The sequence below is a fragment of the Strix uralensis genome, chromosome 1 (genome assembly GCF_047716275.1).
Source record: "Strix uralensis isolate ZFMK-TIS-50842 chromosome 1, bStrUra1, whole genome shotgun sequence".
In the NCBI taxonomy this organism is placed as follows: Eukaryota; Metazoa; Chordata; class Aves; order Strigiformes; family Strigidae; genus Strix; species Strix uralensis.
This window is the reverse complement of record NC_133972.1, coordinates 166,114,623-166,141,219: the sequence shown is the minus strand read 5'-3', so window position 1 is coordinate 166,141,219 and position 26,597 is coordinate 166,114,623. Positions and strand designations below refer to the sequence as shown.

Here is a 26,597-nt window from a genome sequence, read left to right as displayed (position 1 = left end):
AAAAGTATATCTCGGGGTACACCTACAACCTCCTAAGAATGTATTCCATAAATTCCCTTGGAATTTAGGGGGACATCTAGAAAATGAGCTTTCATGGAGAGAAGGAGGTATCAAGGACTTAACATTTACAACTAGTTCTGACTTTTCTCTGGCCTACTAGAAACATTTCCACTTTTCCCTGTTCACCTTCAGAATCTATGGGAACATCAATCCATATGTCTGAGTGCCACGTGTTGCTCTGTGTTCCTCCAGCTGGTCCAAACAAAATAAATATCACACAGCCCCATGTCCCACAGAGATATTAGCCCATAACCTGAAAGCAGGGCAGCAGCAGCACAGTACTTGTTAGACAGATCAGCTTTGCTTCTCTGAAGAGCTAGAAACCTGGACTGAACTGCTATGCTCACATGCCTACATGACCCTAGTTCTGGAGCTTATCTCTTCAGAGATCCATTGGGCATCTCCACACAACACCACAATGCACGGGGCAGATACAACCCTGGGGTCTCCTTGTGGCTTCTTATAAAATCCCATTCACATAGCTCTCTATTGGTGCAAGAGACTTCAAAGAAAATTAAGTTGGCTAAAAAGCTGTTTAGTATCTTCATAAGTGATCTGGATGATGGGATCAAGTGTACCCTGATGAAGTTTGCTGAGGATACCAAACTGAGTGGGGAAGCGGACACTCCAGAAGGGAGAGCCATCCTGCAGGAAGACCTGGATAGGCTGGAAGAGTGGACTAACAAGAACTTTCTGAAGTTCAGCAAGGACAAGTGTAAGGTTTTGCATCTGGGAAAACATAATCCAGGAGTGCAGCACAGGATGGGATCTACCCAGCTGGAAAGGGACCTGGGGGTCCTGGGCACACCAAGCTCAACATGAGTAAACAGTGTTGTGGCAAAGAAAGCCAATGGGATGCTGGGTTACATCAACAAGGGCATCACCAGCAGAGATAAAGAAGTCATTATCTCACTCTACTCAGTGCTTGTCAGGCCACACCTGGAACACTGTGTTCAGTTTTGGTCCCCAGTATAAAGAAAAAAGATGTGGGCAGGCTGGAGAGGGTCCAGAGCAGGGCCACAAATATAATCAAAGGACAGGGAAGCCTGACGTATGAGGAAAGGCTGAGAGGATTGGGTTTGTTCAGCCTTGAGAAGAGAAAGCTTAGGAGAGACCTTATCACCATGTTCCAGTATTTAAAGGGTGGCTACAAAGAAGATGGAGACTCCCTGTTTAGGAGTCACACAGAAAAGATGAGGGGTAATGAGTACAAATCACTCCTGGGGAGATTCCAATTGGACACAAGAGGAAAATTTTTCACAGTGAGAACAATCAGCCACTGGAATAATCTCCCCAGGGAAGTGATAGATTCCCCGATGTTGGACACTTTTAAGATTCAGCTGCACAGGATGCTGGGCTATCTTGTCTAGACAATGCTTTTGCCAAGAAAGGTTGGACCAGATGATCTCTGAGGTCCCTTCCAACCTGGTACTCTATGATTATATCATCTCATTGATTAAAATGCCTTACAGCTAGTTGGGCCGACACAATCAGGTATTTGATTGGTGAGCATGTGTTGCTCTTTATATAGCAGGATCACAGGAGGAAATCGAAGCAATTTCTTATCATGTGGTCTCATTTTCCTAAATCTACCAACAGTTCCCATTTCAAAAAAACGCCAAGGAACTATGGAAACAGTAGTGTCCTGCAGGCAGGTTGAAGGTTTTCTTTTTACATCTCTGGTTTCAAATAATTATTACACTTTGGAGCATAACCTTGTAGAAAGTTTAATTTGTTTTGCTTCATTTCAGTGATAGGAAGATGTATAAAGGCCATTGCATATTAAATTTATCCAAATGTCTCCCATTTGGACATCTCACTGGAAACCATGAGTGAATTCTAGTCCTTCGCAGTTCTGATCATGCAGGAAATACTCTGTGAATATGTAGTGTTTTGGCACATCCTTTTCACAACTCTGGTCACAGGCCAAAAGTAGGAATGGCAGAAGCATACATTTTTCAAATTTTATTTTAGTCAGTTAAATGGTTTTTAATCCCAAAGCCAGCTCAGACTGGAACAGGTTCAAGTTTGCAGCAAGCTGTTCAGATTGACTTTGTAGCTAAGTTTTATAGCTCAACTGCTTTGATTTAACCAATTTTATGAATAAGGGAGAAGTCAAAGATCCATTGACAAAGCACTTGAAAAAAACTGGACATCGTGCCCAGGTAGGTCTGAAATCTGCTATAACACAAAGATAAGCATACTGCTTGAGGAAAAGTCTCTCTAATGGTCTGTACAAAGAATATTAAATGCAACTAAATACTGGAAAAAGTTATGATCTGCATCAAGTTCGAGACCTGGATTTGCTCAGAAGCAATGCTCCTCAAGCAGGAACTCACTTGCACATGCAGGTCTTCCTCTGCTTACATGTGTCCCTGGCACCTCTTCTCCATTCTCAAAGACGCACCAGCAGCTCTTTCCATCCTGGCTGCACTGAATGGGTGAGAAAGTCCCGTTGTCTCCTTCACACTGTGGGATGTAGCCTTTGCCAGCTTCTCGTAAACCAGTTTTAGATTTCAGCATATTACAGAAACTAGGACCTTTAAAGAGAGAAATTCATTGCAAGATACAGAAGACAACAAACTGTCCTAAAGACTTCAACAGCAGTGCTTTCAGCTTGTTTTATTAGAAGGAAGATTAGTGATCATGAAACAATAAATAATTTGAATCATTATCAAAACAGGGAATTTTACTTCCACTAGGAAAACCATGTTTTTTCTAAAGATTAAAGGGGAAATTATATGGGTTTGCATCAATAAAATAGTTGAAAAAATACTGATATTTATTTTGCATTTACATCTCTTTTTTTTTGCTATAAATTTGATGGTGTATCATTTAGATGCTGATATTTAAAATTTTGAAAAGAAATCATATTAATCTTTTTAGTAAGAATTTTTGATCAAGGTAATTTAAAATTTAATAATATGACCATTTATATTTCAAAATCGTCAAAATGTCCCAGTTTTATACCTTCAAAACAGAAAAAAAACCCCAACCATGAAACAGCAAAATTTATGGTTTCCCACAAACAAACAAAACAGGGACAGGAGTGTGCAGAACTACCCCCTGACAAGAAGATCCAAAAAGTTCAATCCAAACTTGAGGTAAAGTTGGTCCTTACTAATTTTGTTCATGTAAAAGTGTCAGAGTAAGTTTGTAAACCTGTGTAATTAACAATTACACAACTAATTCCTCAGTGAATGTGCAGTTACTTATCCCTCATCGGGCCTCTTACATGTCCTCATGGACTTCTATTATTAGCCCATATATAAGAAAAAGAAAGCAGACTTGCTGGGTCAGATGAAAGTGCTATCTAACTATCCTCTACTGAGTAATTATCTACTCTGTTACAGATGTTCTCGGAGAAGATTTGCCTGAAACCAGCAGATTACTCTCCCAAATTTTCTACAGGAGATCGCAAGCAAAAAAATCACTAGCTGAAGAACTGGAGAAATAAGCACAGCAGGCTCTTGGGCTGCCTGTACTGCTCAGAAGAGCAGAGCAAGTCCACAGACTCCAATAAGGTATCTTAATTCCTACAATCACAGAATCACAGAATCATCTAGGTTGGAAGGGACCTTGAAGATCATCTAGTCCAACCGTTAACCTAGCACTGACAGATCCCAACTACACCATATCCCCAAGTGCTATCTCAATAACAATACAAGCAGGGATTTTTCAACTTTTTGAATCTACCATCTCCTCTGGGGCTTCAACAGTTCTCTGTCTTTATTTGAAGACAATAAAAAGGTATTATAGATCTAATTGCATTCCATGGAGTGGTGGTGGGCCATGTAAAATGGACTCACTATCTGCACATGGCCCAGTTCCCACAGTTCAGGATTCACTGCCTTAGAAAACTTATCTATGAGCCCAAAGAATTTTCTACGGTGGTAAAAAATGAAAGGCAAAAAAATGCATAGAAGCCTGTTCATCAGTTTGTCTAGACTAGTTTATTTCTGGTGTTATGAAAGTAAAGGATAACTATTTTCAGATACCCTTTCAATGTTGATGTCCTGGTAGGTATTGAATCACTGAGAAATTAAACTGTAAGCCCCTTGTGTTTCACTGGCATAATTCTGAAAAAGAAAGTACATATGCCGCAAAGCATGAGGCATTGCCACTAGCGCCACAGGCTGTGGGTAAAGCATTACTCACACTCAGGATTGCCATCCAAATCTTTGCTGCCACGCTGAAATACTTCTCCTGACACAGGATCTACACACCAAATATCTGTGTTGGATCTCTGTAGTACAGCATATTCTCCTGTCTACAAAGAATCAATTACAAGTCATTGCAGAGCAATGTATATTAATACAGACATACCAATATCCATACCCCAAAGGTTGGTTAAAATATTTTATTATATATACATTTGTCCAGTAAAACAACATGTTACAATTAAACACAAAATATTAAAATACAGTCTACCTAATTTAGTACGCAGACTAGGCCCTGACAGAAGCAGTATACAGACTGAAAGCCCATTGAGATGAAGTTCTGGTATAATCTTGGTTTGAAATGTTTGTTCCTTGGCTGTCTCAGGGCTCTATCCTACTCACTGCCATGTTTTGAGAGCATCATAGATCCTATTTTGGGGTACCTGCATCCAACTCCCTCTCATCCTGACATTGTCTCACAGCTCAGGAAGAAGGAGCACTGCAAATGCCAGTCAATTAAGTTCTGTCTTTTAAGCATAGCCCTGCAAAAGGACTTGACAGAGCCATCCTGTAGGAGGGAAGCATAGGCAGGGACAGAGCTTCCTATTCCTGATCTTCATCTCAAAACTATTTAAATTCTGCCTTACGCAGGGCAAAGCCTGATGTGAGTTCTGTCTTATCCTTTTCTTTCAGGTTAATGGGAAGGCACAAGGGATGCTTAAGGACCATAGACTGAAACTGTACGGGCCCTCGGCATGGCATAAACAAAATCATGGAGGTTTTGTTTCTTGCTCCCTCAATCATGTTAAATCACCTCAAGGCAGTAGGGGATGAACAGATCAGCTGTAGAGACATCCAGCTCTGAACCGCTCCGTCTCCAGCTGGAAATTAAGGCATTGGTTTGAGATCGCTGACATGGTGTCTGGCCTGTAAGAGGGAAAATGTACATGCATCTTAAAACAAAATCAAACCTAAGCTAGAGAAAGGGATACATCCCCATCAGGCTCTGCTACAGCCTCAGGCAGGGAATTCCTGATTGGTGTTTGATAACCACAGAATCACAACATGATTGAGGTTGGAAGGGACCTCTGGAGACATCTGCTTGGACATCTGTTCCAATCCCCCTGCTCAAGCAGGGCCACCAACAGTAGAGGGTCCATTCTCAAATCATGTAAGCCAAAATCACACAAAGGAAAATAAAATAATTAGCAAAACAAACATAAAATTACTTTTTCTTTTCTTGTAGTCATTAGAAACAAGCCTTGTTTCATGCATATCATAGTAGAATATTCAATAAATATTAACGTTTGTAAGAACAGGTAAAGACAAATATTTAGGAAGAAAAACCAACTGACATTTGGGAAGTTCTGCTGAGCGTGAGACCAAGGAATCCATAACATAATGTCCTTTCTCATCCACGCACCAGCAATGACCTGGCCAGGGAAGAAAAGTAGCTTTATATTAGAAGTTGTACTGCAGTATGCTTTGTTGTGTACTGGGAAGATTTTAATTCTCAACACTATATGAAGCGGTTAGTAAATCTAAATCACAGTTACTTCTGCTATCCACAGATAAGTAGACCACATCTGAGAGCAGTGGTGAGAATGGAAATGTAGCAGCTCAGCTCTGGTGAGACTCTTCCATTGCAGCCCTATCCTGCAGTGTATCAGCTACTCCCAGCAATTTGGTATCAGCCACAAACTTGCTGAGAGTGCACTCCATCTCATTGTCCTGGTCATTAATGAAGCAGTACCAGCCCTTGAACTGACCCCCGAGGAACACTACTAGCAGTGAGCAACTGAACATCAACTGATTTTTGAGCCCCAGTGAGCTGCCACTTGAATCCCCTTACTCCAGTTAATTTTCCACCCATCTTGTAAACCCCTTCACGTCTCTCCAGTTTGGCTACAACAATACAGGTTTTCCATCTTTTTATTAGAATTCTGCTTAGCTTTTCTTTGTTCAGACAAAACAGAGTATCCTGTTAGCAACTGCTCACCTGTGCTCTCATAGCACTGAGTTGGTTCCCAGTTTCCCAGGCCGTCACACTGTGGGATGTAAGGGAGAAATCCCAGCTGCGCTGCTTCCCCAGCAGAACTTTTAGAAGTAAAGTGATTCCGCCAATAGAAATGCAGGACTGTAAATGATAAGTAAAAGAAAGCTATTAGTGGCCAATACAAGATATTTTAAATGCACATTTGCAAACACCTGAATGTTCTCTGTATTTTAGAAGGCAAATTAACAAACGCTGCAAATATATAAAGGCTGGTAAGTGTCCAGATCTTATATATGCATCTTGTCATACACATAAGACAGATGAAATCAGCTCTTGGCTGTGGTTAACTATACACTGATTAATTATACCTCCTGAGTTCCATACATTTTTCAGCAAAGTTGAATTTGACATAGAGTACTCTTGCACAGATTCTGGGAATTAATCCATTTAATTAAGTTCTTGTCTCTCTTTCACCTACCTGACTGTGCAGCCAGCTGGAGAGCATAGTCACTGCTCGATAACAGTTTTTCAGAGACCACCACCTCTGACTCGTAGGGCCGAGCAGAACGTAGGAGGTCGCTGTCTGTGAGCTGTATTCCATTTGCCACCAAGAAGCTTTCTCCAAAAGCAAAGTGGGAACGATTTGATGCTAAGATGAGTTGCTCTGCCTCCTCCATAAATTTCATGACTTCCTGCTTAACACCTTCACATATACCAGGACCTGTAGAACCAGAGGGTATATTAATGCCTTTTATCTAAATCCAGTAAAGATTTGCTTGTGAAAACTAGCTGGTCTTTTAATGACCATCTTGTGGATCCTTCTGCACTCTCTTGGTTTTGAATTGTGTAATGAAGAAAGCAAACAAATGAGACCTGTCAATGCTTAGCTATGTAACAAGAGTCTAAGAGTACCAAGAATCACCCAAACATTCTCCAAGTCTTGGGCCAAAGTCTTCACAATTTTAAGTTACTTCCTCTTCATTGGTTACAAACAGAGTTAATATGTCTCTACAGAACTGTCCCTCAGTTGCTGTCATTAAAAAAAGTGGATAAACAGAAGAGAGAGTGAGAAAGGAAAATGAAGGTATATCTCTTGGGTCCAGAGTGGCAGCTCGCACTTGGCCTGTTCTCTCCATACATCTACTGACTCAGAAATGGCAGTTCAACACACTGAACCAGCTCAGTGAAAGCCCTGCTAAAATAACTCTCTCCAAACCAGCTTTGTCCCCTTTATTCCCCATTTACCCACAGAACTGGCATCTCTGACATTCCTTGTTCATTTGGAAGTTCGCCATTTATTGTCTTTTCTCTTCCTCCCAGCTGGAAAATATCTATGTGATAAGAATGGTTTTAGTAACTACATTTATAATATAGGTCATCTGCTGAAGTAACCCCAAAGATGGCCCAACAGCTTTGGTGGAGGTGTCTAGATAGAGGGCTTAGCAAACTTCAGTGCTGGCTTCACTCTTCTCCTAGTGACTTCTAGGGGATATAGAGTCATAGGATGGTTTGGATTGGAAGGGACCTTCAAGATCATCTAGTTCCAACCCCCCTGCCATGGGCAGGGACACCTTCCACTAGCCCAGGTTGCTCAAAGCCCCGTCCAACCTGGCCTTGAACACTTCCAGGAAGGGGGCAGCCACAGCTTCTCTGCGCAACCTGTGCCAGTGTCTCACCACCTTTATAGTAAAGAATTTCTTCCTTCCATCTAAACTAAATCTCCTCTCTTTTATTCTGTTACTCCTCACTGTGTAGTAAGAAACAGTAAAGAAAATTCCACTTGCCTCATTTCAAGGCATTCTTGAAAGTTATTTACATCACAGTGTAATCCTGAATTTTCCACACAACTCTTCATATGCTGTTTCTAACTTCAAAGTGTCCTTTGCTGTCTGGCTAAGTATCTTCTGCAAAAGCTTTATATGTCCAAATTCCACATTATAAAATCTACACAAACTTGATATGGAACTTTATTCTTCCTTATTCCCAAAACCAAGACACTACTTATTTACCAAAAATTCATTATCCCACCTCTGGGGGACAGTGACAATGGCAGTATTGATGATCTTTCTGACAAGGCATTGTCTGATACTTCACAGCACTTGAAAGGACTTTGCTCTTGTGGCATAAAAGCAAAGACCAGAAATACTGCTACTTATGTGCCAGAAATTCTGTTACTTACATGCTGGGACCTGGTTCATTTCTGCCTTTGTTCCTTGCAGCTCTTTTCCTTCACTATCAACACACCAACAATCACGTAGTTCAAAGTGGCTTAATGGAGTGCTGAAATCACTATAGGGTCCTGGGTAGTAGGCCAGCTGCTCATTCAGAAGCTGCCAGAAGATATATGGATCTAGTAAAATGTTCTCAGATGCATTGGTCACATTTCCTTCCAGCACTTCAGGTGGAAGGTCAGTGAAGGAGGAATACGTGGTGAATGCTGGGAAGACATTTTGGTGCCCAGCCTCATACAAAGCCTTAATAAAAGCTGAAAAGCCTTTGGAAGATGCCTCTTTATATCCAGTTATGATGTTCAATAGATTAGTAACAGGCAGGGTTTTGCCTTCATGGTTCTCCGCAATCCACCTTTTGTACCACTCAAAGGCTTGCTCAGGAGGGCCACTGCACTGCACCTGCCTCCAGGCTCCATCAGCATCACACTGTGGGAGGTAAACGCTGGAGAGCTGAGACAGAGCACTTGGATCTGACAACATGAGTTTCACAGTCTTTAGAAACTCCTGACCAGCTGTTACTTGGCAAGTGCTTGGGCCTGGGGAAAAGAAAAACATACATAGCATGTCTTATGAATGCACTGAAGACATACAATACCCCCTACTCCCCTAGTACTATAAACACCATTACTAAAACCTGGTCACTTATCCTAATACTAACAAAAACATTTCTGGCCTGTTATTAAGAGGGCTAAGGCTATTTAGCTCCCATGTTGAACCAGGGTAGGATTTCCAAAGGCATGTGAGTACTGAAAGATGCATAAAGGTATGACTTCTAAAAATATTTGAGCACATTAGGTGCCTGTAGTTCTTAGTGGGGAGGATAGGTGCTTGATGACACTAAATGCCTTCCTGAATCTGTTCACACCAACTAGGTATTTTCAGATACGCTTGATAATCTGGCAGTTACTTCTTTTTCAGCCAATCCCTGCAAAAGCAATCATCTGAATAGTAGGATAACACTGATTTTATTTCCCCTTGGATCTAACAGAATTTTCAGATTCTGTTGTCCCCTCCTCCTATTCTCTACTGAATATCGCAGCTGAATATAAAAATACCATCCCTCAAAATGCTGGAGTGAGTTTGTTTTGGAAGCCTTTTCTGCCATTTCCAGAGCCAAATTTCATTTTGCCACCATTTTGCTCTACAAACCTAGCAAAACATAGGAGTTCATCTCCTTTTGAGCACCAGAGAATTATGAACCTATCTGTGACTGCACTGCAGATGAGTTGCTAGATATAAATCCCCTACCAATTCAGATCATTGCGATAAATTCCCCATGACTTCTGCAAACTGCTATGCAAAGGAGCTCCTTCACTATGTACCACTATCACCTGCTGGATACTCTGCTATTCCTTCCCAAATGAGGAGTAGGCTCTTCTCTTGCTCTGTTCTCCCTGTTGATGTGCCATTTTCAGCTCACAGAAACTTGAAAGACAAATATCCCCAGACTATGTCCTTCCTTCTTTCTTTGTATTACATTAATAGAAGGGCAAGAAGAGGCAGTTCATAGTCTATAAGCAAGTTGCAATGCCAAATTGATGTCTAACAAGTCATTTGCAACTCACTTTTCTGGTCTGTGTGATCTTTATGAGAAACCTATTAGCCTTTGAAACCCTCTCCTACATTTGGACTCCTGTGACATCCTACCAAGTAAAGGATGTATTCTTGAGGTAAAAGACTAAAAATGATTCATCGTTAAGGCACTGAAGGTCTTCAGTTCTCGGGACAAGGATAAGCCAGTGACCGTGTCCAGGTTACTTGGTCCTGGAAGTGAAATGGCTTTTTCACTCGGCAAGGGTCACATTCAGTTATACAGATGCTCCAGGTCTCATGGGCATCATGGATATTATACACACTAGCTACACACTTAGGTAGTGATACATACCAATGACATGTTCATTAACAAGGCAAGACCTCAGGCTCCTCTGTTTTGAGCAGTCCTGGCCTACACTCTGAAAGAAGGGTGGACCATCTTAAGACTTGGGATATCAAGGTTTACATACACTGTATTATATTTACATACACTATTCCCCTGCAGCTGTAGGGTTGACTTGCTTTCCTCTTAGGGGACAATATCATTTGTATACATCAGCCATAAATTTCCAGATATAACTAGATATGAAGAAAGCATCATAAAAGTCCAACACAATAAGGCAGCATCTTTAAATTTCCAGTCCCTAGGACTTACATTGCATTGACTTTCCAGCTTTTCCCCTTATTCCCGGAATAGTCTTGCCATTCAAATCAACACAGAAGCAATTCGTCCCATAGCACTGGAGTGGCAGAAAGTCTCCATCCTCGGTACAAGAGGGAATAAAAAGATCTGATCCTGCAGGCAGGCTTTGCTTCAAGTTTTTCATGTTTCTTCTTTGCTTTTCACAATCAGTGGGACACCTTGGACGTTCGCCTTGAACTCTTGAGCCTGGAACTTCCTTACCTGCAGTGTCTAAGCACCAGCACTCTCCTGCATAGCACTGAACTTCCTCATACCTCCCCTCCTTGGTGCATGTTGGAACAAACAGGTCCCTTGGCTCCTCACCACAGTCTTCAGATCCCAGTGCTAGTTTCACCACTTCACCTAAATCTTCAGCAATGCTTTTGGGGACAGAAATCACTTGTTGAAGAAAAGTAAAGAACTCCGGTAGTTCCAGAACAGAGGAAAGGAATTTCATCTTATTCTGATTGTCCTGTAGAGTTACTGTGCGGCCAAAGCTGCCTACAAGAGGTTTACTCAGAATGGAGCTCCCCTTTGAGACCTCCAATGAAAATGCCTCAGCTGATTCCAGAAGACCTTGGCTATTATCCCTCTCTGCCACATCCTCCTGTGAGAAAAATTGGCCAATGCTGTATTTCCCGCTGGTGCCAAGTGTCCCTGTGAAGTTAAACTGGATCAAATTTTTCAAGAACCTTCCTCCAAAGAGGTTTTCTTGGAAACGTTTTGGATTGGCAGTAAATTGCAGTGCCACTTGAGCCAGTTCCCTTGATGGGAACATCCCTGTGATGGCTTCGCTAAGGGTGGTTTCTAGCCCAGGAATCTGGCTGACATACGGGCTTTGTGCAACTGGGGATGACAATCCAGAATCAAGAAACAGCTCCTTGAAGGAGGAAGGGCAGGGTCTTGAGAAGCCAGCTATTCTTTCCAACTGCATATCTGGCATGGAAAACAAATTGGGCTGACTGAAGTACCCAGCAGGGCCATAAAAGATCCTCGACAAGGCTCGTCGCCTCTCAGAGATGCACAGTTGTTCTTCACCTAGACAAAGATTTAAAAAAAAAAAAAAAATGCAAATTTTGGAACCTCCAAAACCTGTTAACTCCATGGCTGTCTTTCAAGCAGTCTCAGCAGAAACCACATAAAAGTATAGCTTAACCTGTCTCTAGTTCCTCAGCTACACATCATGAACATTGATAAGGAAATTTGAATTGTTGTTGAATATGGTCTATAAATAAAATTCTCCAGTCAAGACATAAAGTGAAAGGAAACATTCCTTCACCACATCTGAGTTGCCTGCTCTGTGGTCTTCTTCTGGTTCTATTGTTTCCCAGTGTAAATCCTCACTCCTCTTCCTATGGCCAAAAGAACAAATAAAGACTTTTCCAAACACTTTAACTCTCTGGTAGGTTGCCTGCTTCTAACGAAACCCTCCGGTAATCCAGATGCAATACATAAACCTAAGAAGTAGACTGCAGAAAAACAGAACATCATTTTAACCAATGACCACCACTAATGAGGAATTTATGGAAGTTTCCTACCTAGATCTTCAGTTTCACAATGAAGTGTTCATTACAAGAAGTTTGAAAACAAATTGTTAAAATTAGCAGTAATAGTGTACTAAGGACCAGATGGCATTCACGGATGAGCTCTAAAGGAAAAAAAATACAAAATTTCAACAAAAATAGTCAAATGTCAGGGTACTGAGGGTACCAACAGTGGCCCTGGGCACCCATATCCTGGGCCAAGCCATGTCATAGGTATATCTGCATTCAGCCCCATGTGTACATTCATATGCAGACAGCAATGGCTCCAAGTTAGGATAAAACCCATCACTGAAGAAGGAACTCTTAAAACATCAGCTTAAGGATCAAAAAACATCAAAAAAAGGAAAAACTTGGTAGATATAAAGGTACTGAGAACCAACCAGACAGGATGGTTATGGCACTGACTGAATCTGTGGAATGCATGTAGTAGCTTGAATCATGCACCACATGGTTACCTTTCCTGCAAAAGTAGCAGAATTGTAGAGAAGGGATGCAAGAATATTTTGAGGACAGAACAGCTTTTCCAGTAGGACAGACTATTCATCTTGGACAAAAAATATGATAAATGTTTTTAAAAATCATGATTCTCTGCATCATGCACAATAGACAATTGTTATTCGGTATTTCTCACAGTAGAGGAATTAGAATGGTCCAGAAGTAGAGCACATAATTATGATCATGAAATTTATTGCCAGAGGATGCTAGGAAGGATAAAAGGTTAAAGGGCAGTTAGGTAAATCCCTGAAAGATGACTCCATAGGGGAGTGCTAAACACAATGATCTGAGTTCAGACTCTAGTTTGGGGCCTTTCCCACCTGCAGGAAGATATATGGAAGCTATATGCATTTGCCATGTTGCTCACACTTTCTCCCTAAGCAGCATTGCTGTCCCTGTAGGGAACAGCATGGCGGATGAACAGCTTTGGTCTGCTCCAGCAGCCCCATCCCCATTTATTCCATATTCAGGCAATATGATAAAGCAGACATAAATCCTGTTAACAGTAAGGATAAAAGGTGGAAATCTTAAAAGCTGCTAAAATAGATTAGCAAGTAATCTGAGGCTCTGTGATCAGCATCTTTCTCCTTCCTCCTTTTGCACCCCTGCCCTGCTCTGCAGTTCCTGGCAGGGGTGCAGAGTCCCTCACAGTGGTTCTTTTGTAAAGGCATTTTCTGTAGGATAGGCCCCTTCTGTTTTCAGTGTTGGTTCTTGGTAAAAGAGATGAAGAACATTCCTCTGGGGACCAATAAGTTAGTGTAAAACACAGTCCTGCAAGTATGCTAATATGAAACAAATGTAGGACATGGTCTTTAAACACTCTCCCCTCCTACCCACTGTTGAATCAAGTCAAAGCAGAGTGAGGAGGAATAAAAGGAAAAGCACTGCTGGGGTGAATTTACTGTAAAAGGTCTGAAAAGAAGCATGTCCCTATCAGGATTGCCTGGTGCCCCAGGTCATGCGAGTACCCAATGTGCTACCCACACCTACGTGCTACCCACACCTACATCTCTGCCTTCTCCAGTGTTCATGCTGCTGAGTGTGAGAGTCAAAGATATTAAAGAGAAATAAAACAGAGCAGTACTGGAGACACACACATGGCATGTAGCTGTCTGAACACAGACTGCAGCTATATCCTCATGAAATACCTTCTCAGGAGTTAAGACTGCAAAACCTCTGCAGAAATTTTTCCCTGCTTAAATTTCCTGAGTCTGCCAATAAAAGCTGCAAGCAACCTCAAGTCGTTGCCTCCCCATCCCTCCCCAACAAAATCATCAGGAGGGCTCAGAAAAGCACATTCAAAGAGCAAACAACCAGTCCCAACATATGGCGAGGCCTCTCCTAGGTTCCCTTGCAATATCCTTGGTGATCAGCCTCGGAGGCATGCTAACATTTTGATTTTGCACTAAGCCTGTCTGTGCCCAGAGCACTCTGAGAGACTTGGAGACGAGACACCCAGGGGAGATTCCTCCCTTCTCTATCTGAATGGTAAGACTGTGTCTCAAAGACAGAGTAATTACCTTCCCTGAAGGTGGCCTCCACTTTAAGACCCTGTGCCCCAGCCCTCCAGCACAATCCTGAATATTTAGGTAGTGCGCTTGGGAGTGAAGGTTTTTAACTCTCCTCCTCCCCTCCGGGCCTTGGACATTTCTGCTGTCATTTCCATTTGGGACAGTGATTTGATGGTGTATTCTTTATGAAATCTCTCAAAGCCCCAACCCATACACCTTTTCTGAATTGTTTGGGGTTTTTTTTTACTGGATTTTGAAATTTTGGCCAAATATGCAGTGACACAGATGTGAAAAAAATCCTCAGGGTGAGAGATGCATTAGGAATTCCATAGCATTTCACTAAAGGAAGGAGACAAAACCCAAAACCACCATCACTGGCTGCCTTATATTATCCCAGATATTCTGACTTAACAACCCAGCTCCTGGAGTCAAGAGACAGATATCACAGCTGCAAAGAAAAGCCTTGCTGCATGCAAAACTAAAAGGCTAAGAAAGGTCATAAAGGAAAATAAAAGAAATATGATATTTAAGAGTTTATTAGCATGTGGCTCTTAACCCCAGGGAGGTGTTTGGATCTCAGTTTTTGAACATCAGCATCTGTCAGAGCCATGAAGGGAACAGATCCTTTGGGTTTCTTTCTAAAGATGCCAAGAGATGTCTCATTTTTCCTTTTCCAAACCTCATACATACCGCAGGCCGGGGGCTGTCCTCGTCTCTTTGTGCCCTGGACCTCTTGTCCTTTGGTGTCCACACACCAGCACTGTCCTCCCTGCTGACACTGCACCGGCGTGTAGCCCCCCTCAGCATCACAAGACGGCACGTAGGTGTGCTGGTAACGCAGGGCTGAGTACCGCTCGACCTCACACTTTGAGGGGCCTGGAAGAAAAACAGTATGCGCTAAGGAGGGAAAGCTTAAAATTTCAGAGTCATCTCTGCTTGATCCCATTCTTTGCCTAGTTGGGAGAAAAAAAAAGAAAAAAAAAAAGTTTAATTTCCTGACTGTTTTCAGTGACACTTCAAGTACCAGCCCAAAAAGCAAATTCTCTGTCCTCTTTTCCCCTGGAAAATTGTCCCCATGGTTTACTACTGTAGGTATTCATTGCTGAAAACTAAAAAGAAAATAAAACCTCAACACATTTCTCAGCCATAGTCGCAGGTAGGCAGAGGAGCAGCATATCTCTCAGGGAGCTGTGCTGAAGCTAGGTGAGCTCTGGCCCTTAATGCAAACACAAAGCTGGCCAACAGAGATAGGTGTACAGCTTGGGAGACTGAGATGAAGGCAAACATCAGTGTTTCTGAAGACAAAGAGGCATTGTTCCTGCAAAAGGATCTGCACCTGACTGTGGAGATTTGGTTTGGGACCACCCAATTTCTTTATTTCCTTCCACAGGGATCCACAGACCTATTGCTGTCAAACTGGCCTTAATGGCAGAGAAGCCAAAACACTATAAAGCAAATTTTCTGAGTTAAGATCTCTCCAGTACTAGACTCCACCCTTCCAATGGAAATTTTGTTTGTTTATATAAACCTGCAATCCTGCAGCCTAAACATTTCTCACCATCAAGAGGTTTCCAGCTACACTCAGCTACCAGGTTGAGGCAGCAAGGGCATCACATCAGAGCAACCTGTTCACCAAGGAAGTCTGACAACTTTCCTAATGCGTGTGGCTTCAGGTGGGCTGTGAGATCTGGGTATTATCAAAGCAGTCCCCGCGGCAGCTGACAAACGTGGTCACATCTCCATCTTGTGGCTGTTACAGCTTCATCTTTGCTGACAGCAGCTGCATCCGTAGCTACAGTCTGAGCTTACTCAACAACACTGTGCAGCGGAAGGGGAAGATGCTTTCCAGACTCCCCAGAATGACCAGCTTGCCCAGAAATAGAAAAACCTTGTGACTATGTGGCCAGAAGACTTACATCACTATCTGCTTAATATCTCTGGTGATGCAACTCCTTAGCAAGGGTCAGACAGCAATGTCATATGAATTTGGATGGGAGGATGAAGTATCACACCAGGGGGTTCAAACTCTCCCCAGCCAAGGCAATTTTCTTGGGCTCCGGTGTAGGAGTGAGAAGGAGGTACCTGACCTCCTGTCCCGCAGAGTTCACTACCTGTAAGCAGAGAAACTCTCTCACCCTTTGCCTGCCCCGGCTGGGGAGAGAATGTGCCAAAGAGCAGATCCAGAAGTTCAGCCTTGCTGGCTAAGGCACTACAACTTTTGTGTGGTCTCCTGGGGATCGAGTGTGTTGTGGTCAGTGTAAGACCCTTCCTATTTTTGAGTGTAACAACATAAATTAAGGGTCATTTTCTCAGGCTTTTAATTTAATAAATCATCAGATCCATCCTCATAATCTCAGGGCAAGAGATAGGGAGAGTTCATGGGATTTCAACTAATGCAAACTTCAGGTGCACGGCATCAGATGACGGGTACAATCTGCTTGTAAGAATGTACAACCCGGAGGTTAAAAGCCAGCTGCAATTCAGGGACCTTGAGTCTTCTACTGAAACTGTGATATTATACACTTTTAGTGCAAGAGACTCCTAGAACAACTCTCCCCAACAGCAGCTGTCACATATAAGCTTCAGAATTGTCACCTTATTTGCAGGGCATCACCTGGTTGCTACTTACACCGGAACTTGCCAGAGGTAGCTAGCTGAACCCCCAGAAACCGCCTCTGCAGCATCCGATATATGCTAGTCTCTGTGAACGTGCGGGCAAGCTCCAGCGCAGAGAAAACTGTGTCGTACACTTCATCAAGCAGCAATTCCAAGCCTGGGAAAGAGAGACTTTTAGCACAGAGCCTGTTTTTAAGACAGAAGTCACATGCTTTACACCAGAGTAGCAGAAATGGAAGCTTATCAGGAAGAAGAAAACCAGTTCCCTTAACAGGCCAAATGTGAATTTGTACTGCATAACCCTAATGCACTGCACCATATGGGTGCCCGGTCACTAGCTTTATGCCTTGACATCTGCCAGAAAAAGCAGAAAGAACATCCCCAAACCTGCACTGTGCTGTGATTTTGTTAGGTTCAGTCTGCAGTAGAGTAATTGATGAAATTTTGGAAACTGATGTTACCATAAACAATTCCCAGTAATTTTGATTGCATACAAAAAAAAAAAAAAAAAAAAAAAAAAAAGACATGCAGTAGTTTCCCTGAGTGCACAAATTTTTTGAGACCTTCTCACCGTTGTGGGAATTAAATGTTGGAGTTCTCATCTACCACCTAAATTTTAAGCTATTATGGTTGGCATTTTTCCCAGTTTTTTAAAACCACATTATCTAAGGAAAAGGAGCTGGAAGTTCTCAACCTCCTCATGCCTCCTTCTTGGAAAATCATTCTTTCCTTGAAAGTGTCCCATCAACTATTAACATGCCTAAAAGGTATCCTGAGGCTATGAGAGAAAAGGAAGGACCATGTGATGTCCCTGCCCATGGCAGAGGGTTGGACTAGATGATCTTTAAAGGTCCCTTTCAACCCAAACCATTCCATGATTCTACCTGAGCAAGAAGAAAATATTTCTGCCTCCAGACCCTTTATATTCCCCTGCATTTGCTAATCAGACTTATTGGATATGACACAGCTTTCTAGTGTGTGCAGAGGTTGGACATTCAGAAACCCTATTCCACCATCCCAAAAAGGACAGGATTAGCTCCCGGGCAGCAACTCCACTTGCTACTGACTGAAGCACTGCTCCTAAGGGTGGGAGTTCATTACTGAGCTCCAGCCCTTCCCATGGGCACTACACTGGTTGCAGTGGTCTTACCCTGTGTAAGAGTGAAATGGAAGTCCTAAATGAATCTGAAGACTGATACTTGTTATTTGTCCTTTCCCTTGGGAATTCAAAGCCACTCAAGTTAAAGGATCAGACGCTGGAGGGTACTCACCAGTGTCTGCCAACTCTCTCCCCAGGCTGTCCGCGCAGTAACAGTACCCAGAGACCTCCGGGAATGTCTCCCGCAAGGAGCTGAACGTTTGGAAAGCCCCCGGGAGCCTGGAAGGAAAAGCAGCCTCCTGTGAAGAGCCTGGGAGGCCCGCCGACAATGACAAAGCACCATCTGTGTTTCCCTCCCGAATTTGTATGGCAAGGATGTCTGCAGAGCACAGAACCCTTTGGTCTCCTCGTGGCAACCAGGCTCTGACATGATCCAGACCAGTGTTTCAGCAGGCTGACAAGTCTCTTAAATGCCATTTTTTAAAACAAACACAGGACAATCTCCCTTCAGACAGATTTCTGATCCTTTCTAAGCAGGTACCCAGCATCTAACACTTATTTTCAATTCTATTCTCATCTTTGAAAGCCTGTCAAAGACTGTAAAATAGACGGACGCTGGCTTAATGTTATTACAACACCCGTTCATTAGCTGCTGCCACAAATCTGCACAGGATGGCAGAGTGCCTAAACAAACAGGTTGCTTCCTCTTCCCTATGTGCTACATATGCTTTCTGCACTGAGTTAAGCACAAAAGCTGATACAAACCTCACTAATCTTTTTCATTTTCAGAGCATAGCTCAACAGATTAAGGAGAAAGGCTTTTTAATATATTACAAGTAAGACTCTTACTTCTGGAGATCAAAGAGATGCAAGTTTCCAGTATAATATTCTAGGAGTGACAACAGCAAGATTCCATCAAAGCAATGATTTAGGAAGGAAACTTGATAGGGTCAGAGTTGGAAAAAATGTGATAAATGTGATCTTAACTGACAGACACTCTACAGTTTCACCAAGCAAACATGAGATAAGTTTTTCAAGATTCAAAGTGCCCAGTTCCAAAACAATCATATTATTTTACAGCCACATACCCTTACCCTGAAATATGATAAAAGTCTGGTGTCCCAGCTCCATGTGGCTTATTTGGGAAAATCTAGCAACAAGGAAGGGGAATTTTCTGCTCAAGACATTCAGAGAATTACACAAATTAGGTTTTTACCACGGAAGGACACTTAGCAGTAAGAGTAATGGTGGATTAGGCCCTGATCAACTGGGAAAAGGTCAACATGCCAAAGTAGTTTACAGTGACCCTGTGAAACTGGGACTATGACCAGCTTCAACTCCAGTGCCACCGTCCTGAAGTCTCAGGGCTGCTCTAGCACATGCAGTCTGCAGTGTCCCTGGGAAATGCAGTGAAATGCTTTGGCTCAGAGCCAGCAGTTAGGTGAGAGGAGTGGAGTCTGCCTGAGACCTCTACCACCTCTTGCCAGGAGAGCTGAAGATGTTACTGCTTCCTCAGCACATCAAAGCACAAGCTGGGGAACGCACAAAGCAACAGCAACCCCTGGCAGAGGAAGGGGTTGGTAACCTTGGGGTTCTCCCAGCGTTATCCAGCAGTGCTCCTGTCTCAGAGCTTGCGCATCCCTGTGTAGCGCTGCTTCTCTCTGGCACTCTTTCATGTCTTCAAATTAAAAACCTACTGACTCCCTCCACTTTGGATAGTCAAATCCTGCTCTGCTGCTGACATTGGCATGTTAAAAGCAATCAAAATGTCATATTTCAGGGCACAAAGGGATTTCTGCCAGCACTAAAACAATGCAATTTAAGATACAAACACCTAAATACCATATTTTTATCGTCTTCAGTGTACACACGGACATATATAGCTTGGGGTATTTCAAGAGCGTTTTGCTCCCCTGAATTTTCATGCACTGACTGCTGCCCAATCAGGAATATGGTCTTTTCTCTTCTTAGGAGAGCAATGCTTCTATATCCAAAGGCAGACCTCTGCACTGCTCATGTCCTTGGAGCTCATCACCTCAGCATCTCAACATCTAGCGGAGTGAAACAGGATGCAATGAAAAAATTCTGCATGCTGCTTTCTTTCATCCTCAATGTTAAGAAGTCACATGCATAATTACACTACTTTTATATGGGGCAGATGTGTAGTCATATCCTGTCATTCTGGTTATTTTTGTTCCAAGTTGAGAGTACAGCTAAATAAAGTACAAACGGATATAAATTAGGCCCACATAAACAAGAGGACAGAACTTTTCTCACCTTACTTGGAAAACTCACTTCCTGCCACTTCTTTTCTCAGCCTCTTTTTAATCACAGCCCTTGAGATGAGTAGTGATAACTCAGAGTACCTCATCTATCAGACACGGTCCAAAACAATGGCTGAAGCAATTACATCATGAATAAATTTATAGTGTATCCATGTGTTTCAATAAGAATGCTCGCACTCAAAAAGATGAGAAAGTAAATAAATGTGAGGTTGTTGACCTTTTCTTCAAACTGAGTCTCTGCTCTTGGCTTCCAGCAAAGACAACTCATTACTGATCTTCAAAAGCAGGTTTGTAAGTAACCCCTTCTATTTTCATATATGCAGCCCAAGTTATAGATATCTTTCTCACTGACTATTCAGAAATAGAGGGAGAAAAACAAATCATGTTTTTTTTCCATTGTCAATGAAATAATACATAATAGGGCAGAACCTAGTGAGCTGGGATAAAAACACTGACACAAGGTCTTCAGTCTGATGAAAATTATAGCAAGAAAATAAAAAGATCCTCCTTGACTTTTGATTTTTTGATCATTCCCATCAATTTGCTACAAGGCTTTCTATCTATCTGTCTGCCCGTCTAAGCAGGACCTGGGCACAGTCTGTAGAAAATAAGTAACAGCAGTCAAGTTATTAGGGTGAGGCAGGAAATTCGGGCTCATCTTTCATTCCAAAAGTCTTCCTCTTGGGAAAGTCTTAGCTCTAAGCTTCTGAATTTCTCCATTTATATTTTTTAACTTGCTGATTTATTCTGGAATATTTATGAAGGTGTAGGGAAATGATTTGGGAATGGAGTTAGTGTGACATGTCTAGATTTCAAAAAAAGAAAGTTGCTCCACTGGTTCCACATGAACATAAAATATGGGTTTAAATCCCTGTTCTGCTATAGTCCAATGATGTGGAACTCATCCCTTCAACTCCGTATTCTGGCCTCCTTTTTATGGGACAGGATAATGACATTTCAGGTAGGAATAGTGTGAAAATAAACATATTAATCACCTGAGATACTCAGATATGATGGTAATGGGTTAAGTCAATGCCATAATTAGAAAGGTAGACAGCTGGGAGTGAAATGATCCTTCTGTGATTAATTACATGACATGGACACAAGAAAAGCCTAGTCTTGCAGGTCTTTGTAGACAGATCTCCAAACAGCAGAAGAAAAAAATACTCATTTAAAGCATTGCTTTCTCCTCTGTGATTGCTCTTTTAGAATTTCCACACTCTACAGGCCAACAAACAAAACAGCCAGATTATTTTGCTCTTGCCAAAATAACCTCTCTGAAATCTCTGACAAATTTGCACTGTGCATTTGGGCCTGCCGTTCACTTTTGCTTAAATTAAAACAGAAAATCCTCAAAACAGCAAAATTGATGCTTACAATAAAATGCCTTTGCTACTACAGAGTAAAGTCAGAATGAGACATTACATTTACTTCACTGCCCTCCACTGGAGAAATGTGTTGACTGAGATACCAAGATAACGGCACTTCATGAAATACCAAAAGGTTTCTCTGAGGACTGTGAGCATCTGCACTAAAACAAACTCCTCCCCTGCAGTTCCCCTTAACCATCTCTTATTTCTCCATCTGAGCATTAATTCCCAGCTCCTCCACAGGAAAACATCTTCTTGCTCCCATGAACAAGGATTTGATCCAGCATTTTGAAGTCTTCCCCAGCCCTCTCAAACCACTCAAAGCCAGTCCAATGTCAGCATGTCCCTTCATCACTTGCTGGTTTCCCATCATCACATGAAACTTGCTCTTTGCATATTGCCACTTGTCCATCTGTCCACCTGTTTTCATCTCCCATATGGAATCATCATTCCTACCTCATATATACATCTGAATTCCTCTGTTCCTTGTGCATTTATCTCTGTTGTTGTGTGTCTGTCTGAAAAGTAGCCCTAGCTACTTTTCCAAATACAGATTGCAATGCGGTATCTACTGCTGAGGACACACTGATTAGACTGCAGGGAGGGAATACCATTTTTTTCTAAATGAGCACATTTAATGTGGAAGAAAACTGATTTTTACTTGGTCCATTCATTAAGAGAAAATATCATCTGTGGTCACAGATGAAGGGCTTCATGTGGAAGAAAGCAAGCAGTAAGACAGTGACTGGAAGAGATATGCAGGATAGCTTTCCTGTTTCAGAAGCCTGTGCTCTTACCTGTTATAACCATGAATGAGATCAAAGAACATCATGTCCGTAGTGTTGACAAACTTGCACTGGACAGGCAGAAACTCTCCATCTGCTGAACACTGTGGTGGGCTCTTCTCCCCAAATCCGTGCAGAATGCGACGGTCTCGAATCTCACAGTTCCCCGGACCTGATGGGAAACAAAGGTAATGTTTCCTGGTACTTTAACTTCCCACGAACAGCTGAATAGCCACCCCATGTTTTGGAAGGGGGCTAGATTCATTACATTGAACATCGACACCCAGGTTCCTCCTATTGTCTGTATGAGGAGACGAGGGTTGGACTCGAGGATGCTTATGGGTCCCTTCCAACTTGAGATACTCTATGATTCTACAAAACAGGGACTTGAATGCCTCAGTTAAACACCTAAACTTCCACAGGATAAGTGTAGGCTGCAGTGTCGAAGCTCCTGATCTACCACCTTTCATTCACACCAAACCCTTCAAACCGACAAACCCCACTGTTTTGTTGAATATTACTTACACCGCGTTGGCTTCCCTCTCTGTCTGGTGCCATAAATCTCCATTCCTTCTGGATCTACACACCAGCACTGACCCAGCTTTGTGTCACACTGCACTGCATCAAAAGCCCCTGAATCCAGGCACTGAGGGATGTAGGAGATGCTACTGCTGTTGATGTATCGACTCACCAAGATCCTCTGCTTTTGCAGCTGGCAAAAGGATAAGCCTGTAGCACCAGAGAGGGGCACTGTTAGACAAAGGTACTTATTGGGCACTGAATCATTTATTAAGACAATCTGAGTTTTCTCAGAGCTAGAAGTTCTGATTCTGCCACCCAAATGGCATAAAGACATTGATGGACTTGAGGTTATGAACATTGGTAGAGAGAAACCCACCACAGATCGGGTTGAAGCTCTCCAACTCAAAAGCCAATACCCCAAGTTGATCTTCCATTCATGATTTACATTACTGTGACCTTCGTAAATACAGACCATCCAGGTGTATCAGGGTTTCATGATCAGCCTTGAAGGAACTCCAGAACTTCCACTAGAAAGACCCAGCAAAGTACAACAAACTAGAGTCCATCCAAGTCTGGGGCTAACCTATCCTTGATTTCAGCAGTTCAAATGCAGGTATAAATGGTTTTTACCAAATCTAAACAAAAATAGAAACTTGTGACTTACAAGATATGGGATAACCATTCTGTTTGCTGCCAGGTACCTCAATGCCATTCTCATCCACACACCAACAGGAAAGACCATTCCTACTGCACTGAACTGTCCTGAAGGAGATCGCAAGTAACATATTTTATTTTGTTAATGAGAGTCCTCAGTCAGTACGGGACATAAACAAAAACATAAAGCAAGCCAAACAAGTTCAAGTACTTTAACACCACAAATACTGGAATAGAAAGGGCTGTGTTTCTGGCGACTCTAACTCTACCTGACGGGAGCTCTTGATTCTAGTAATTCTTTGAAGTCTTCAGGAATTGCAGATAAGTGACTTTAAGTCATTCAGGAAGAAAGCAGGTTGGACAGAATCCTAATTCTCAGTATTTGAGATTTACCACACATTTTGAGACATTTTCTGAGTCAAATCTAGAATGGTCAAGGTCCCCCACCCAAGGCAACAACAATACGATAATAGTAGAGAACATTACAATCTATACTCTCCCTCAGCCTCAGCTGTAACTCATTAACTTCTTGTGTCTTCAGGCAACATGCTGCTCTATATATCACTGTTCTCCATGCGCTTTTTAATTCCTTTACTGCCTTTAGAAGGAAACCCAACTGTGCCACTTAGAGCAGGGTGGATAACTTCTCCCAGTCAACTTGGCTCAGCTGTGCCAGCTGGCACACTGGTCACAGACCATGTGCCCATGCACATGCGTAGGAAGACAGCAGTTGCATTACACAGGAAGCTGCACCAAGTGTTTAACATGCAAATAATGCTGCCAAGATTAGCCTATTAAGAGGTCTTAGATTGACCTCTTAACCCAGAGATTATTTCTAGCAACAGGGAATTCATTCAGAAGAGGCTGGATCTGCAACATGGCTCAATGAAACCACTTCAAGTCTCGTGCACCCCTCACCCTCCAGTTCATCGATATGGAGGCTCTTCAAAACAGAGGCTAAAGCTTTCATTAGTAACGAAAGGTCACATTGTATAACAGCAGAAAATAGCAGTCATGAATTACCTGAACTGGCCGTCTTCTGAGCACTGAGGAACATAGGTTTCTCCTCCTGAAAAAGCCTTTTCCCTCTGAAGTTCACATGGACGTAACGGTTGGGAATCTGTCTGATACTCTGAAAGCAGCAAGAAGGTAAACACGTAAGGGTGGTTTCACCACAAGCCTGTACTTATCAAAACCCTGATAGTGCCAACGCTGTGTGGTGACAGCCCCAGGTTCATGGGTCTTCCTTGGTTGTTTCTCCATTGCTCCTTGTGTGCCTTTCTGCATGGGACAGCACAGGGAGGTACTGAACAAAGCCTCTGGGCTGCCAGCTGCAGGATAAGCACATGATGGAGATGCTCACAAACTCCTTTCCGAGGCCTGTATTTAATTAGTCTCTGTTCTGTACCGGTATGGCTATCATTTTCTGGTAGCTGGGGCACTTTACTTACTCAGAGTTTGTTGTGACTATTACCACGAAATAGCCCTTTGCCATAACCACACACATCACTATTCATGTTTCTGAGTTTTTATTCTTTATTGAAGTTAAGTCATTAACTATTCCACCAAAAGGAGAGGTATTTCTTCTTAATCTCGTGAAAGACCTAAAAAGAAACAGTGTCTAGCAGTTAGCATCAGACTAATTCATATTAAGAGCACTTCTCAGTTTTTACTGGGGCAAGTGATCAACTAACTACTGAAGCCACCTAGCAAGAAAACAGTTGACTCTTCAGTTCTTAATACATTCAAACCCACATTTGAATGCTGTTTTAGGAGAATGATGAAATTCAGTAGGTTATTGTTAACAGAACAGATTAGTTGAGCTGATACTTTCTCCATCCTCAAAATCTGATTACTCTTTAATTCCATTGACTAGTTCTATAAAAATATAGTAAACAAATAAAACCATAGCTACAGTAATTTAGACCAGAGATTCACCTAATCAAGTATTTGGTCTGAGCTGAGTTGAAATACATCATAAGTATTCTGAATACTTTTCAGTCTCCAATAATTTGCAGCTCAGGGATGACTTTAACCACAGTCAGTTTCTGTGCACCTAAAACCTCTCAATCACTTCTGTTTCTGTGAGCTTTCACCATGTCCCTTTAAGCCCATGTGAAAATTTTCATGAGACTGTAAAAGGATTTTAGGTTTGCTCACCTATAGACATCCACATGTAGGCAAACCTCACCATTTTCATTTCAAACATGACTCTAATACATTTGCTCTGTGATGTGCGGAGATCCCTGTGTACAGTGCTAGAGAGGGTCTACTAAGACATCTGAGTTAAGAGATTAATTCAGAGATTCAAATTCCTTGTTGTGCAGGACTATCGAACTCAGACCAAAGAACTGGGGATGACACTCAGACTATCCAGTATCTTAAGGTTCAATCTTAAATTAGATGATGGCACATACAAGTAGAAGAAATAATCTTAGGACCTTCACATCCCTGCAGTACCACATTTCTTACCCAAGCTCCTTCTCTAGCCCAGCCTGTTCTTCCAGAAAACATTTTTTTTTCCCACCCAAAATCCAGGTGTACTGAACTCAGATAACCCTGACCATTTAAAGACCCTTATAGGTTAGTGTTTAACCTGGAGTCCAAACTCAGTTTGCACAGCACACAATAACTACCTAAGTCTGCAGTGTGAAAGATTCAAGATCATTATATAATTTGCCAGAATAATATGGAGAGCAGTACAAAGATCACAGGAGCACAGTCACTACTGGATATAGACAAAGGAAAATAAGTATACTTACCAAATATATTGGCTGCTGCTATATTAACGAAGCAGCAAAGAAGGATGCAAAATGGGATGGAACCCATCTTGCGATGGGAGAGCTCCATCCCCTTTTGTCAGTGAGGCACCGCTGCACACCCCATGCAGTCTTCGCCTGCCTTTTTATAGCAGCCATCGTGTGGATGGGTTCACTTATGCACTGGTAGACCGGCCACAGAATTGGGCAAGTGACGCATACAATGCTTCTGAGAAAACCACAAGAGGCCCATTCACCTGGAACATCCCTTGTGGTTCTCCTCAGCCAGTTCTTA

The 26,597-nt window shown here is 42.3% G+C and overlaps 1 protein-coding gene across 1 annotated transcript in view; it reads right to left on the bottom strand.

Moving 5' to 3' along the window:
- The window catches only part of TG (thyroglobulin), a 162,036-nt gene extending 135,643 nt beyond the window's left edge, over positions 1-26,393 (bottom strand). Inside the window, exons 1-16 of the mRNA XM_074888192.1 lie at positions 26,306-26,393; positions 24,567-24,675; positions 23,554-23,651; positions 22,893-23,096; positions 22,380-22,539; positions 18,100-18,206; positions 16,842-16,985; positions 14,903-15,088; positions 10,636-11,700; positions 8,396-8,983; positions 6,695-6,937; positions 6,220-6,357; positions 5,576-5,653; positions 5,035-5,147; positions 4,219-4,330; positions 2,400-2,600 (exon numbers count right to left, since the gene is read on the bottom strand). Of these exons, the coding sequence (XP_074744293.1) occupies positions 2,400-2,600; positions 4,219-4,330; positions 5,035-5,147; positions 5,576-5,653; positions 6,220-6,357; positions 6,695-6,937; positions 8,396-8,983; positions 10,636-11,700; positions 14,903-15,088; positions 16,842-16,985; positions 18,100-18,206; positions 22,380-22,539; positions 22,893-23,096; positions 23,554-23,651; positions 24,567-24,675; positions 26,306-26,393 (3,634 nt within the window). The remainder of the gene's footprint in view (positions 1-2,399; positions 2,601-4,218; positions 4,331-5,034; positions 5,148-5,575; positions 5,654-6,219; positions 6,358-6,694; positions 6,938-8,395; positions 8,984-10,635; positions 11,701-14,902; positions 15,089-16,841; positions 16,986-18,099; positions 18,207-22,379; positions 22,540-22,892; positions 23,097-23,553; positions 23,652-24,566; positions 24,676-26,305) is intronic.
- Positions 26,394-26,597: the final 204 nt, after the last annotated feature.